Below are 15,779 nucleotides of genomic sequence, written 5' to 3' on the forward strand. Positions count from 1 at the left end.
CAACAGTTTTGGGACACATATGGGGTATCGCCGTACTCGGGAGAAATTGCCTTACAAATTTTGGGGGGCTTTTTCTTCTTTAAACCCTTATGAAAAGGTGAAGTTGGGGTCTACACCAGCATGTTAGTGTAAAAAAATAATTTTTTTACACTGACATGCTGGTGTTGCCCTATACTTTTCATTTTCACAAGAGGTAAAAGGGAAAAAAGACCCTCTAAATTTGTAACGCAATTTCTCCTGAGTACGGAGATACCCCATATGTGGGCGCAAAGTGCTCTGGGAGCGCACAACAAGGCCCAGAAGGGAGAGTGCACCATGTACATTTGAGGCGATTTGCACAGGGGTGGCTGATTGTTACAGCAGTTCTGACAAACGCAAAACAATAAATATCCACATGTGACCCCATTTTGGAAACTACACCCCTCACGGAATGTAATAAGGGGTGCAGTGAGCATTTACACCCCACTGGTGTATGACAGATTTTTGGAACAGTGGTCTGTGAAAATGAAAAATAAAATTTTTGATTTGCACAGTCCACCGTTTCAAATATCTGTCAAACGCCAGTGGGGTCTAAATACTCACTGCACCCCTTATTACATTCCATGAGGGGTATAGTTTCCAAAATGGGGTCACATGTGGGGGGGTCCACTGTTCTGGCACCATAGGGGCTTCCTAAATGGGACATGCCCCCCAAAAACCCTTTCAGAAAAACTCACTCTCCAAAATCCCATTGTCGCTCCTTCCCTTCTGAGCCCTCTGCTGCGCCCGCCGAACACTTTACATACGCATATGAGGTATTTCCTTACTCGAGAGAAATTGGGTTACAAATTTTAGGGTGATTTCTCTCCTTTTACCCCTTGTAAAAATTAAAAAATTGGGTCTACAAGAAAATGCGAGTGTAAAAAATGAAGATTTAGAATTTTCTCCTTCACTTTGCTGCTATTCCTGTGAAACACCTAAAGGGTTAAAACACTTACTGAATGTCATTTTGAATACTTTGGGGGGTGCAGTTTTTATAATGGGGTCATTCATGGGGTATTTCTAATATGAAGATCCTTAAAATCCACTTCCAACCTGAACTGGACCCTGAAAAATTACGATTTTGAAAATCTTGAGAAAAATTGGAAAATTGCTGCGGAACTTTGAAGCCCTCTGATGTCTTCCAAAAGTAAAAACTTGTCAATTTTTTAATGCAAACACAAAGTAGACATATTGTATATGTGAATCAATATGTAATTTATTTGGAATATCCATTTTCCTTTCAAGCAGAGACTTTCAAAGTTAGAAAAATGCTAAATTTTCAAAATTTTCATGAAATTTTTAGATTTTTTACCAAGAAAGGATACAAATATCAGTGAAATTTTACCGATAAAATAAAGTAGAATATGTCACGAAAAAACAATCTCGGAATCAGAATGATAAGTAAAAGCATTCCAGAGTTATTAATGTTTAAAGTGACAGTGGTCAGATTTTCAAAAAATGCCCAGGTCATGAAGGTGAAAATGGGCTGGGTCATGAAGGGGTTAAAGAGACTCTGTCCTAGCTGAAAGAGCTTTATTGATCATTCAGTCGGCATGACAATACATCAATATGTTACAATCAGACAAAGCATGACAGTATAATATACAGCACAGGTTCCCTAAACTATACACCGCACCACATGCTACATTAACATTCCACTTCATTCATTATGATAGAAACAAATTCGAACAACAATACATTAATGTCTGTGATCGGGAAGGGGTGGGGGATCTATGAGGGGCGGATTACAGGGCCAAACAACTCAGCAAACATATGGGGAGGTAGTCTTCTACTTCATCGACATCCAGACTGTCCAAGATGGAATGGTCTCTAAGCAGGCGGTGGACACCATAATAGTGATAGAGTCCCTGATTAGAATGATGTATTTCTTTCTCTGTGCAGTACTTGGTTCTGTGCCCCGTTCTCCTGATATCCTCATCGATATTGAGGACCACTTTTGTAGAGAAGACGTCTTCCCCATTATTTCCAAGTAATAGGTAGTTGGACTCACTTTATCTACCCACCAGCCACTGACCGGCAGCTATCTACTTATATATAGTATAGCTGGTTGGTGGACAGAACGGCTGCTCAGAATATGAGAAGTAACACCTTGTTCTGTTCAGGGTCTCTAGCGTATGTTGCCCTCAGAGAGGGATTCTTCGTAATACAAACTTGTTGTACAATGAGTTTTTACTAACACTTTAGGATGTTTTGTGACTTTTTAAAATTACTTTTTTAGGTAAAGGAGCTGATGCTGAAATCAGGACCATTACAATTTACCAAGCTGTGGGGTCATCGGTGGTCTTCCCTGCAGTAAACTTCACTACAGACAATGTTTTTGATTTTAAGAAAGGCGACCGATTAGTCTATACATGCCACGGCTCTGGGACTGTGCGGCCGCCATATAGAGAACGTGGACACTTCAACTCCATGTTTGGGACATTTGAACTAAGAGAACTGACAGAAGATGACAGCAGCACCTATAAGCAATGGGTGGACACGAAACTTGTGGCTGTAATAAATCTCCATGTGATAGGTGAGTCCTATAGTTGACCATTGGTGGTGTCCATGTTTTCATCATTATGTAAGTCCTATCTTCCAGCATTTCTTCATCAGTCTAATACTATCCAATCCTTACTCAATTCTTCCAATATCCTAAGATGAGTCACAGATGTGACCAATGATTTTGGTAGAAACAATGGACAATGACGTGCATTGAAAACTTCCACCTATCCCCCAATAGTAGATGCCGGGTGGAAAGAAGGATCAGACATGTTGAATTTCAGTGGCCCAAACCTTTTAGTTCTTAAGGAGAGAAGTCACCACCAAGGAAGAGCGGTCACAGCTTTGTCCCCTCTCTCCAATGAAACAAGTGCATGCTCAGCCAAGCCAAGTATCCATTTGTATGTTGAGATCAGAACACATAGCTGTCAAGAACTTAACAAAAAGTTATCCTAATCCAGGGTGCACAGTCTAAAGATTTTATTCAGTATTATCCAAGGCTACATATATCTAGATCTCCAGATTATGCTACCTAAAATCTTAAGCAACTGGCTGTGCATATGCTACATAGGACATAAGGTATATACATGGTGTAGAGAAGATATGGAGATGATACATAGGACATTAGGTATATACATGGTGTAGAGTGGATATGGAGATATGTTACATAAAACATCGGGTATATACATGGTGTAGAGAAGATATGGAGATGATGCATAAGACATTAGGTATATACATGGTGTAGAGTGGATATGGAGATATGTTACATAGGACATTAGGTATATACATGGTGTAGAGTGGATATGGATATGTTACATAGGACATTAGGTATAGACATGGTGTAGAGTGGATATGGAGATGGTACATAGGACATTAGATATATACATGGTGTAGAGTGGATATGGAGATGATACATAGGACATTAGGTATATACATGGTGTAGAGTGGATATGGAGATGATACATAGGACATTAGGCATATACATGGGGTAGAGTGGATATGGAGATGATACATAGGACATTAGGTATATACATGGTGTGGACTAGATATGGAGTTCTTGGTAGCCAAGGTTCAATAATGGGAAGGCAGGTTGTGTTGGGTAAAGCCATAGGAGTGGGCAAACCATAGTGAGAAAACGAAGCCAGGGTAAACACAAGAACATCATGGTACCAGATATAGATCCAAAGGGGCCATGCAGATGAGTAATCAGGATTAGTAAATTCTCAACCAGGGTCAAGCATGGTTAGAAATGTTTAACCACATAAGGTGAACGTACAACTTTGTCTCCTTCTAGAACCATTGAAAGAGCCGACCCTGCGAATGTTTGAGACAATACATGGCAACCAAAGTTACATAGACCTGGAGTGCAGCGTCCAGGGACCAGAGCTCCTCAGTATGACATTCCTGAAAGATGGAGAAGAGATCACTGGGAACATCACCGGGAAGGGCCACACCAGACAATTGACTATGGACGCCTGTGATCCTGGTTCTCCTGGGATATACACCTGTGTAGTGGCCAACCCTTTGGGCAACAAGACATCTCCAGGGATTAAAGTGACTGAAGGCAAGTCATAATGAAGAAAACTCTACCTTCAGGGTCCCCTCGTATAGGTAGGTGTCACGATGCCGGCTGGCAGGAGGTGGATCCTCTGTGCCAGAGAGGGATTGGCGTGGACCGTGCTAGTGGACCGGTTCTAAGTCACTACAGGTTTTCACCAGAGCCCGCCGCAAGGTGGGATGGTCTTGCTGCGGCGGTAGTGACCAGGTCGTATCCACTAGCAACGGCTCAACCTCTCTGGCTGCTGAAGATAGGCGCGGTACAAGGGAGTAGACAGAAGCAAGGTCGGACGTAGCAGAAGGTCGGGGCAGGCAGCAAGGTTCGTAGTCAGGGTGGATAGCAGAAGTTCTGGTACAAAGGCTTTGGACACACAAAACGCTTTCACTAGGCACAAGGGCAACAAGATCCGGCAAGGGAGTGCATGGGAGGAGGTCAGATATAGTCAGGGACCAGGTGGAAGCCAATTAAGCTAATTGGGCCAGGCACCAATCATTGGTGCACTGGCCCTTTAAGTCTCAGGGAGCTGGCGCGCGCGCGCCCTAGAGAGCGGAGCCGCGCGCGCCAGCACATGACAGCAGGGGACGGGAACGGGTAAGTGACCTGGGATGCGATTCGCGAGCGGGCGCGTCCCGCTGTGCGAATCGCATCCCCGACGGCCATGACAGTGCAGCGCTCCCGGTCAGCGGGACCGACCGGGGCGCTGCGGAGAGAGAGACGCCGTACGCGCTCCGGGGAGGAGCGGGGACCCGGAGCGCTAGGCGTAACAGTACCCCCCCCCTTAGGTCTCCCCTTCTCTTTGTCCGGTAACTGCCCCCCCTGGGATGAGGACACCGGGAAAGGATGGAGGGATTCCTCAACGGCAGGCAGTACAGCAGGAGTGGGAATGGGGAGGGAGGGCAGAGGGCGAGGCCTGGCACGGGGCAGTGTGACACCAGGACGAGGGCCACGAGGAGGCACCGAGGCTTGCCTGACTGAACTGGGAGGGGGGGAGAGGCACTTCTTAAGGCGGGCAGAGTCCATAACGACCTTAGGGAGACCGGATACAGGAGGAACCACAGGGTCACGGCAGGGAGTACTGGGAACCGGTTTAAGGCAGTCCTTGAAGCAAGAGGTACCCCAGCTCTTGATCTCCCCTGAGGACCAATCCAGGGTTGGGGAATGGTGTTGAAGCCAGGGTAGTCCAAGGAGAATTTCAGAAGTGCAATTGGAGAGGACCAAAAACTCAATTTTCTCATGATGAGGTCCGATGCACATTAGGAGGGGCTCCGTGCGGAAACGCACGGTGCAATCCAACCTGGCTCCGTTGACCGCGGAAATGTGGAGTGGCTTGACAAGACGGGTCACCGGGATGCGGAATTTATTCACCAAGGACTCCCGAATAAAATTCCCAGAGGCACCAGAGTCCAGGCAGGCCACGGCTGAGAGGGAAGAGCTGGCTGAAGAAGAAATCCGTACAGGCACCGTGAGACGTGGAGAAGCCGACTTAGCATCAAGAGACGCCACACCCACGAGAGCTGGGTGCGAGCGTGCGTTTCCCAGACGTGGAGGACGGATAGGGCAATCCACCAAAAAATGTTCGGTACTGGCACAGTACAGACAAAGATTCTCTTCCTTACGGCGATTCCTCTCTTCCAGGGTCAGGCGAGACCGATCCACTTGCATGGCCTCCTCGGCGGGAGGCCTAGGCGCAGATTGCAATGGAGACTGTGGGAGAGGTGTCCAGAGATCTAAGTCTTTTTCCTGGCGGAGCTCTTGATGCCTCTCAGAAAAACGCATGTCAATGCGAGTGGCTAGATGAATGAGTTCATGCAGATTAGCAGGAGTATCTCGAGCGGCCAGAACATCTTTAATGTTGCTGGATAGGCCTTTTTTAAAGGTCGCGCAGAGGGCCTCATTATTCCAGGAAAGTTCAGAAGCAAGAGTACGGAATTGTATGGCGTACTCGCCAACGGAAGAATTACCCTGGACCAGGTTCAGCAGGGCAGTCTCAGCAGAAGAGGCTCGGGCAGGTTCCTCAAAGACACTTCGAATTTCCGAGAAGAAGGAGTGTACAGAGGCAGTGACGGGGTCATTGCGGTCCCAGAGCGGTGTGGCCCATGACAGGGCTTTTCCAGACAGAAGGCTGACTACGAAAGCCACCTTAGACCTTTCAGTAGGAAACTGGTCCGACATCATCTCCAAGTGCAGGGAACATTGCGAAAGAAAGCCACGGCAAAACTTAGAGTCCCCATTAAATTTGTCCGGCAAGGACAGGCGAAGGCTAGGAGTGGCCACTCGCTGCGGAAGGGGTGCAGGAGCTGGCGGAGGAGATGATTGCTGCTGAAGTTGCCACTGAAGTTGCTGCACAATGGTGGACACTTCCGACAGCTGGTGGGTTAGATGGGCGATCTGTCGGGATTGCTGGGCGACCACCGTGGTGATATCAGAGATATAAGGCAGAGGAACTTCAGCGGGATCCATGGCCGGATCTACTGTCACGATGCCGGCTGGCAGGAGGTGGATCCTCTGTGCCAGAGAGGGATTGGCGTGGACCGTGCTAGTGGACCGGTTCTAAGTCACTACAGGTTTTCACCAGAGCCCGCCGCAAGGCGGGATGGTCTTGCTGCGGCGGTAGTGACCAGGTCGTATCCACTAGCAACGGCTCAACCTCTCTGGCTGCTGAAGATAGGCGCGGTACAAGGGAGTAGACAGAAGCAAGGTCGGACGTAGCAGAAGGTCGGGGCAGGCAGCAAGGTTCGTAGTCAGGGTGGATAGCAGAAGTTCTGGTACACAGGCTTTAGACACACAAAACGCTTTCACTAGGCACAAGGGCAACAAGATCCGGCAAGGGAGTGCATGGGAGGAGGTCAGATATAGTCAGGGACCAGGTGGAAGCCAATTAAGCTAATTGGGCCAGGCACCAATCATTGGTGCACTGGCCCTTTAAGTCTCAGGGAGCTGGCGCGCGCGCGCCCTAGAGAGCGGAGCCGCGCGCGCCAGCACATGACAGCAGGGGACGGGAACGGGTAAGTGACCTGGGATGCGATTCGCGAGCGGGCGCATCCCGCTGTGCGAATCGCATCCCCGACGGCCATGACAGTGCAGCGCTCCCGGTCAGCGGGACCGACCGGGGCGCTGCGGAGAGAGAGACGCCGTACGCGCTCCGGGGAGGAGCGGGGACCCGGAGCGCTAGGCGTAACAGTAGGTTTCTGTGCATTCGGTGTGATGTTCTGCGTATATGCTTAACTCTGATCATATAGGATTGAATGTCACAGAATACTACCAGTAGGTAAATCTTAATTATTTATTTTTTATCATATTGTAAAACCCAAGAAATTCTAGGATCCCACCCATAGGGGTATATAGTCTATAAGAGAAGGTTATGGAGGGGGGGGGGGGGCAGCTGCTTATATACAGGGACAGGAAGGTTATTATAGGGCGGAGGATTTTCTGAAGGGAAAGAGATTGCGGTAGAGTTGCGGTGGCGTGTTAGGGAAGTAAATTTCAGAGAATAAGGGATGTACTGAAAAGTCATGTAAGGAATTGAGATTATGTGAGGGGAGGTATCAGGAGATTAGGGAACATATGTATGGAGATTATGTGAGGAGATATCAGGAGATTAGGGTAGAGATGTATAGAGAGGACAGGTTGTGTATGGAGATTATGTGAGGAGATATCAGGAGATTAGGATAGAGATGTATGGAGGACAGGTTGTGTATGGAGATTATGTGAGGAGGTATCAGGAGATTAGGATAGAGATGTATGGAGGACAGGTTGTGTATGGAGATTATGTGAGGAGATATCACGAGATTAGTGTAGATATGTATAGAGAGGACAGGTTGTGTATGGAGATTATGTGAGGAGATATCAGGAGATTAGGGTAGAGATGTATGGAGGACAGGTTGTGTATGGAGATTATGTGAGGAGATATCACGAGATTAGGATAGAGATGTATGGAGGACAGGTTGTGGATGGAGATTATGTGAGGAGATATCAGTAGATTAGGATAGAGATGTATGGAGGACAGGTTGTGTATGGAGATTATGTGAGGAGATATCACGAGATTAGTGTAGATATGTATAGAGAGGACAGGTTGCGGTCTAGAGATTATGTGAGGAGGTATCAGGAGATTAGTGTAGATATGTATGGAGGACAGGTTGTGGTCTGTGGATTATGTGAGGGGAGGTATCAGGAGATTAGGGTAGAGATGTATGGAGAGGACAGGTTGTGTATGGAGATTACTTGAGGAGGTATCAGGAGATTAGGGTAGAGATGTATGGAGAGGACAGGTTGTTGTGGTGTCGGGGGGGGGGGGGGTGCAAATGCATGGTTAATGCTGGGCAGATGTTATGGCCAAAGGGGCAGGTGGTATTAATCTCTTCTGTCGTGATGCCAGGGCGTGGTTTAGCCTTAACCACCCGAAGGTTATCCCGCTGATCCTAGGTTAGGCAGGGGTAATGAAGAGTCCAATGCCAAATTAAGGATAGCGGTAGCTTTACTGAGGTAAGACAGATGATACAGTCTGTACAGTTTGGCCAATATCCCAGTGAGGTGACCAGTGACACAGGAGGACCTAGCAGGCTTGCTCGGACTTGCAGTAGTTAGACTGACTTTAGTGCAGGCCACGGTGACTACAGATTAATTTGACTTGATATAGGGGATGACTAATAGAAAGATGACTTGACTTACTGATGACAGAATTGTGGCTGCCGGAATTTGAGTCCGAGGCCTCCAATGTTCAGGACACTGACACTGGAACACTTGACTAGACTTGGCCTCAGCAGAAGCAATGTGCTAAGAGAAGAGAGCGAATGTAGCCACTTCCCTTGTTATGGGGCTGTGCAAGGAGCCCATTGGTCACTTGGGGGGGTCACCTGGTCACTGAGCCCTCTGGGTAACAATCATGTGATATAAACATTAAAGTAACAGTGCATCATTTATACAAACCCTATGTACATAATGGGGGTTTGCTGCAAGGGAGCCCTCGGGACATGCAGAGACTCTTCCTGAAAGGGCAGAAGGACAGTACGGGGCCACATCCCGTACTGGGAGACCACATTGTGGTCGGGAGATTATCTGAGGAGGTATCAGGAGATTAAGGTAGAGATGTATTGAGAGGACAGGTTGTGGTCTGGAGATTATGTGAGGAGAGGGGGACAAGGTTAAAGTGTAGTGGGGGTGTTAGTAAGAATACCTGATAACTTTGTGACGCCAGGGCACTGTTATTCTATACACGGTCCGAGGTTATAGATAAGTTCTCCTGGGCCAGACAAGGGGAGTAAATGAACATACCGACGTCAGGTTACGGATAACTGTTTATTAAGCTGGTGCAGATGGTAATACACATACAGCTGGCTTTAGGTGAGAGAGTGCAGCATAACCCCTTGGGAGCCCTGTTGCCTTGCTGGGACTTGTGGTACTTACACCAAACAGTTTAATACTGACTTGTGAGACAGAAGATTGAATCCTGGTTGCTAGAATCCTGAAGGTACTGAAGCCTTCTCTGCAGGGGAATGAACTTCCTCCTTGCAAGTAATACTTGCAGGAGGACCAGTGGAAAAATTAGATTTGAACTTGTCCTCTCCTCAGAGCACACGACACACAGCACACCTGAGCTAAACTGCTGCTCAGGAGCCACACTATGGTGAACTGAAAAACTCCCCCCCCCCCCCCCACTACACTATACAGGGGAGACTTTTGGCTCCCATAGACAGGCAGGGTCACATGGGGTTCACTGCTCTCAATTAAAGGTACAGTCACATAGAAAAACATGTATACACATAACAATAATGGAATTCATTTAAATTTGACATTATAATGTGAACATAACTAATCGAACAGTAAGTCCCTTAAGTGAGCCCAACACAGTACGCTACCAAGCTGCCCGAGGCAGTCCAAAGCCACAGGACAGCTATTGGTGCTGGGACACCACAAACTCCCCCTCTAAAACGCAGCCGACCTTGGCGCCCAGTCCTGGCGGCTGAGGAGTGATGAAGGGCAATCCTTTGAGGTAGAAGAAAATTATTTTTAGTGCAAAAAGGTAGAGTCTCTTCCTGGTTAGAGTTGGTGTCCATTGTTGTACCAAATGCTTTTTGTAGTTTTGTGCCAATCTGACAGGTGCTGCAAGATTATTTAAGCCTTATAACTACATAGGGAATTTGAACGTACAGACATACATAATACACTCCTTGTCGTACACCATTGCTGCTGCGGAAGCTTCTGAGGGAACTCTGGAAGGCAAGTCGGCGCTGACGTAGGCTATCGTTTCGCAATCGGTCCTGGGCCTTGGGGCAACCGCGACAAACTTGAGTCCTCCTCCATGGCCACACCCAGGGACAAACAAGGACACAGACACACCTCCTTCCACGACAACTTTACTACCAAGGTACCTCCTTGACCTTCGGGGGCCCTAATGCGGTTCAGGAGACACTTAAGACATACAACATAAAACAAAGAGAGAGAGATAAAGATCCAGAATTTTTTTTTATTTTTTAAACTGTCTGGCTATATGCATTAATCATGACCGTAATACCGTACGTTACCAAGCTGCCCGAGACAGTCCAAAGCCATAGGAAAGTGCTGGAACACCACAACAGATTCCCCATGACAGGAAATGGTTCCCCCCCCCCCCCCCCCCCCCCCAGTGCACTCTTTCTTAGTCTCTATTCACATTACTATGTATCTTGTGTTGCGTCCAGTGGTAACACATAACTAGTGACGTCTGTTCCTCTTTGTAGACAAAAATGACTGTAAGAAGGATCCTGAGAATTGGATTATCGGCTTTATCCTCATCATCATCTTCAGCATCTTCATCTGTATCATCGCTGCCGTCACCATACGTTGCTTCTTTGTAGGAAAAAGTAAGTGAACCCTTCCTGTAGGATGGTTAATTTCTATTTTCTCTAGTGAACCTCTGATAAAAACACCTCAGAGAGTTAGGATAGCCTCCTTTCACCATAGTGTGGTGACCACTGCACCTTCAACCTAAGAGTGAAATAACAGATGGCAGAGTTGCAGTACCGTGCACGGCCACTATACCATGAATAGCGCCATCTGTCTCTGGACGTATTCATTGTGTTATGTCAAGGCCATGGCATCCCACCAATCAGACAGTGGTGTTTTATACTGGGGACCCCATAATAATACAGAACCCAGAGATGACCCCTAAATAAACAGAGATCAGACCTGACCCTCTAATAATTCAGACCCCAAACAAGACCCCATAATGATTCAGACCACAGACCTAACCCCATAATAATTCAGACCCCAGACCAAGCCACTAATAATACAGACCCCAAACCTAACCCCATAATACAGACCTCAGACCTGACCCTAACAATACAAACCTCAACCCGTACCCCCTAAATAGAGACCCCAGACCTGCCCCCCTATTAATTCAGACCTCAGACCTAGCTCCATAATAATACAGACCTCAGACCTGACCACATAATAATATAGACGCCCAGACCTGACCCCATAATAATAAATACCCCAGACCTAACCCTATAATAATACAGACCCCAGACCTGACCAAATAATAATACAGACCCCAGAACTAACCCTATAATAATATATACCCCAGACCTGACCTCCTAAATAAACAGAAACCCCAGACCTGACTCCATAATAATAAAATAATAATACAGACCAAACCCCAAAATAATACAGACCTAAGACCTGACCCCCTAATAATATAAACCTAAGACCTACTACCATAATAAAACAGACCCCAGACCTCAACCCATAATAATACAGACCACAGACTTAACATCATAATAATAATATAGATGCCAGACCTGACCCCCTAACTATACAGACCTCAGACCTAACTCCATAATAATACAGACCTCAGAACTGACCAGATAATAATAAAGACCCCCAGACCCACCCACATAATAATACAGACCCAGACCTCAGACCTGACCACATAATAATCTAGACCCCAGACCTGACCCCATAATAATACAGACCCCAGACATAACCCTATAATAATACAGACCCCAGACCTGACCTCCAAAACAAACAGAGACCCCAGACCTGACCCCATAATAATACAGACCCCAGACATAACCCTATAATAATACAGACCCCAGACCTGACCTCCAAAACAAACAGAGACCCCAGACCTGACCCAATAATAATACAGACCCCAGACCTAACCCTATATTATTACAGACCCCAGACCTGGTCTCTTAAATAAACAGAAACCCCAGATCTGATTCCATAATAATAATAATACAGACCTAACCCCATAATAATACAGACCCAAGACCTGACCCCTTAATAATATGAACCTTAGACCTACTACCATAATAAGACAGACCCCAGACCTAACCCCATAATAATACAGGCCACAGACTTAACCTCATAATAATATAGATGCCAGACCTGAGCCCTAATAATACAGACACCAGACCTAACCCCATAATAATACAGACCCCAGACCTAACCCCATAATAATACAGACCCCAGACCTAACCCCATAATAATACAGACCCCAGGCATGACCCTAATAATACAGACACCAGACCTGACCCCTAAATGAATATAAATATCAGACCAGACTCTAGATAAATAAGTAGCTTTAAAAGGATTCCCATAATTAAAATAGGCCCCTTTAATTAGCAAATAACCCATTTCTGACCCCTAAATACATACTGACCCTAGGCCAGACCTCTCAAAATACAGACTCCAGACCAGACCCCCTAAATAAACACAGACCTCAGTCATGACCCCCCAAAGTGAATACAGACCTCAGACATGACCTCCTAAATAATTAAAGACCCCATACCTTGCTCCCTAAATAAATACAGACCCCCAGGCCTGAATCCATAAAGGGATTATCTGGATACAAAAAAAATGTTGCTGAGGAAGCACAAAAACAAATAAAGAACATACTTACTTTCCTTGGTCCCCTGGGGTACCTTCTGGGATGTCTTCTGGTGCTCTACAGCTCCCACTACTTCTGATTGGGAGTGCTTACAGCAGTGACCGCCCCCTCAGCCAATCATTGACTGCAATGATGTCCCGCCTCCCTCAGTGATTGGCTGAGAGCACTGTCACTGCTGTGAGCACTCTGTATTTTCATGCTGCCCTCAGCAGACGATACTTTCATTTTTTAGTATCCAGATGATTAAACAAAAATGTATAATTTATTAATATAATCCTTATATAAATATAAACCCCGCACCTTAATTAATTTAGATGGAAGATCTGACCTGTAAGCTAAATTTAGACTAAAGTCTAGGGGGTCAAGAAAGAGAAACACCAGACCCCATAAACTAAAAGAGACCCCTCATTACATCCCATACACTGACCCAGCAGCTCGTCTCTTTTTAGTCTTGGGACTTGTAGCTACTCTAACCTAAGGCTTGAGGATCCTGCAGTCGTCATGTGACCTTTCTGTACGGGTCCTTTAACATTTACAGGACCGGCACAGTGATTGTCATGTGACACAGTTTTGTTGCCATTTACCGTATATACTCGAGTATAAGCCGTTTTTCAGCACGATTTTTCGTGCTGAAAACGCCCCCCTCGGCTTATACTCTAGTGAACTCTCCGCCTGTCAATCCCTTCTCAGTGGTCTTCAATCTGCGGACCTCCAGACGTTGCAAAACTACAACTCCCAGCATGCCCGGACAGCCTTCGGCTGTCCGGGCATGCTGTGAGTTGTAGTTTTGAAACCTCTGGAGGTCCGCAGGTTGAAGACCACTGCGGCCTTCGTCATCATCCAGACCCCCCCCTTTAGTTTTCTACTCACCTCCCCTCGGTGGGAAGTTAGTGTGAGCTGGTCAGGGCAATCTATGCTGCAGGGACCGTCCGGTGGGGAGGGTTAGTATTTCCGGGCTGTCCATCTTCACCGGGCCTGCCCCGGACTAGTGACGTTGCCTTGACGACGACGCACAGGGACGTTCATGCGCAGGGAGGCTGTCCCTGTGTGTCGTCGTCAAGGCAACGTCACTAGTCCGGGCCGGGCCTGGAGCGTGGAGAAGAGGGCCCCCCCTGTGAAAGTGGACAGCCCGGAAGGACTAACCCTCCCCATCTGACGGTCCCTGCAGAATAGATGGCTCGGACCAGCTCACCCTTCCTTCGCACCGAGGGGAGGTGAGTAGAAAACCAAAGGTGTGGTCTGGATGATGACGAAGGCCACAGTGGTCTTCAACCTGCAGCGCTCCAGAGGTTTCAAAGCTGCAACTACCAGCATGCCCGAACAGCCGATGGCTGAAGGGATTGACCGGTGGTGATGATAAAGCAGGGGGGGGGATGATGACGGGGGTCTGGATGATGACATAGGGGGATGATGTATTTCCCACCCTAGGCTTATAGTCGAGTCAATAACTTTTCCTGGGTTATTGGGGTGAAATTAGGGGCCTCGGCTTATATTCGGGTCGGCTTCTACTCGAGTATATACGGTATGCTTCATCCATTTAACGTAAGTAGATCTCTCATGGTGTAGAATAAAAAGAACTGTAAACTGTCCTTCTTTTTAAAGGTCGAGAAGAAAACAGGAAGAAGTTAAGACGTTGTTGTGGATTTGAAGACCTGGAGTCTGGAAGAACATCAGACAACTCATCTGTCAATGAGAATCCACCTGGAGAGGAACAAAGGGAAGAGTCCGTCCAACTAATCCCTAAAGAATCTAAAGATGACGTGAAGGTGGATACGGCCCCGCGACTGTCTACAGAGGAGGATAGCCTACAACTTCTAGACATGGGTCTTTGTGGACAAGATGGAAAACCGGCTGTGAATCTAAAAGAGAATGGAACAGCCTCGTACCATGCTCAAGTATCAAATGGATGACCAATGTATATAGTTTTCTTAGCATATTAAGTACAAATACATGATAATATTGTATCTGGTTAGTGTCTATCCTGGATCAGGATAGTAGACAGAACACATCTGCGAGGGAGCTGATGCCCAAAAATAAGAGTCACGTAGGACTTGAACACGAAGGACTTGAACACGAAGCAGAAATGTCTATGATGATGAGTTATACCTGGGACTCAATGACTACAGTGCAGACTATAATCTCATGATAAGGATGTAAGAAGCTGCCGGCACATAATGGTGCTTATATATAGACCTAAAAAAAAGGTGAATTCCAAAATACGTTGGTTGCTTTTTGTATTTTTATACTCCTCATGTAATCTTAAAACAAGTTGAATAAAGCTGGAATGTTTTGCTAAGAAGATGATGTCTGGAGTGCTGGCACCCACTCCTTATTGGAGTTTGTCTTTTCACTAATGGTGCCCGTGTGCCTTATATATATATATTGGCCGGACATTTGTCCCATTCACTCCATATATGTGTGGCCCAACACATTCACATGTATGGGGACGGGGGAGGTGACCCACTGTCTGACAGCTCTGGCCGGGGCTTACCTCCTCGAGTTGGGCAGTTGAAACTCAACATGGCTGATCCCGATCTCCTCAACATCATCTTTCAGGGGAGAGACAGGAGGCCTCCATACATAATAAAGAGATGGCAGGCTTGGCCACTTTTCACTAATGTGTATGGAAGCCTTAAAAAGGGGATAAGGCTGAAAAGGGGGTGTAAAATTTTTGGCTCTGGTCACACTGGATTCATGGCTTCCATTTTTACAGATATTCTGGAAGTGTTATGATCTGTTTTGAAACAGATCCTGATGGACCATGTTACCTTATAATGGGTCTGCCTGGCTTCCATTGACATACCATTCTGGATATCTAGAACCAATAGG

The 15,779-nt window shown here is 46.7% G+C and overlaps 1 protein-coding gene across 1 annotated transcript in view; it reads left to right on the forward strand.

Moving 5' to 3' along the window:
- Positions 1 to 15,361, forward strand: part of LOC130296214 (uncharacterized) — a 62,813-nt gene extending 47,452 nt beyond the window's left edge. Inside the window, exons 2-5 of the mRNA XM_056547567.1 lie at positions 2,261 to 2,557; positions 3,818 to 4,087; positions 10,798 to 10,920; positions 14,553 to 15,361. Coding sequence (XP_056403542.1) covers positions 2,452 to 2,557; positions 3,818 to 4,087; positions 10,798 to 10,920; positions 14,553 to 14,860 — 807 coding nt within the window. The 5' untranslated portion in view covers positions 2,261 to 2,451 and the 3' untranslated portion in view covers positions 14,861 to 15,361. The remainder of the gene's footprint in view (positions 1 to 2,260; positions 2,558 to 3,817; positions 4,088 to 10,797; positions 10,921 to 14,552) is intronic.
- Positions 15,362 to 15,779: the final 418 nt, after the last annotated feature.

This window comes from Hyla sarda, chromosome 1 (genome assembly GCF_029499605.1).
Source record: "Hyla sarda isolate aHylSar1 chromosome 1, aHylSar1.hap1, whole genome shotgun sequence".
Taxonomy (NCBI): Eukaryota; Metazoa; Chordata; class Amphibia; order Anura; family Hylidae; genus Hyla; species Hyla sarda.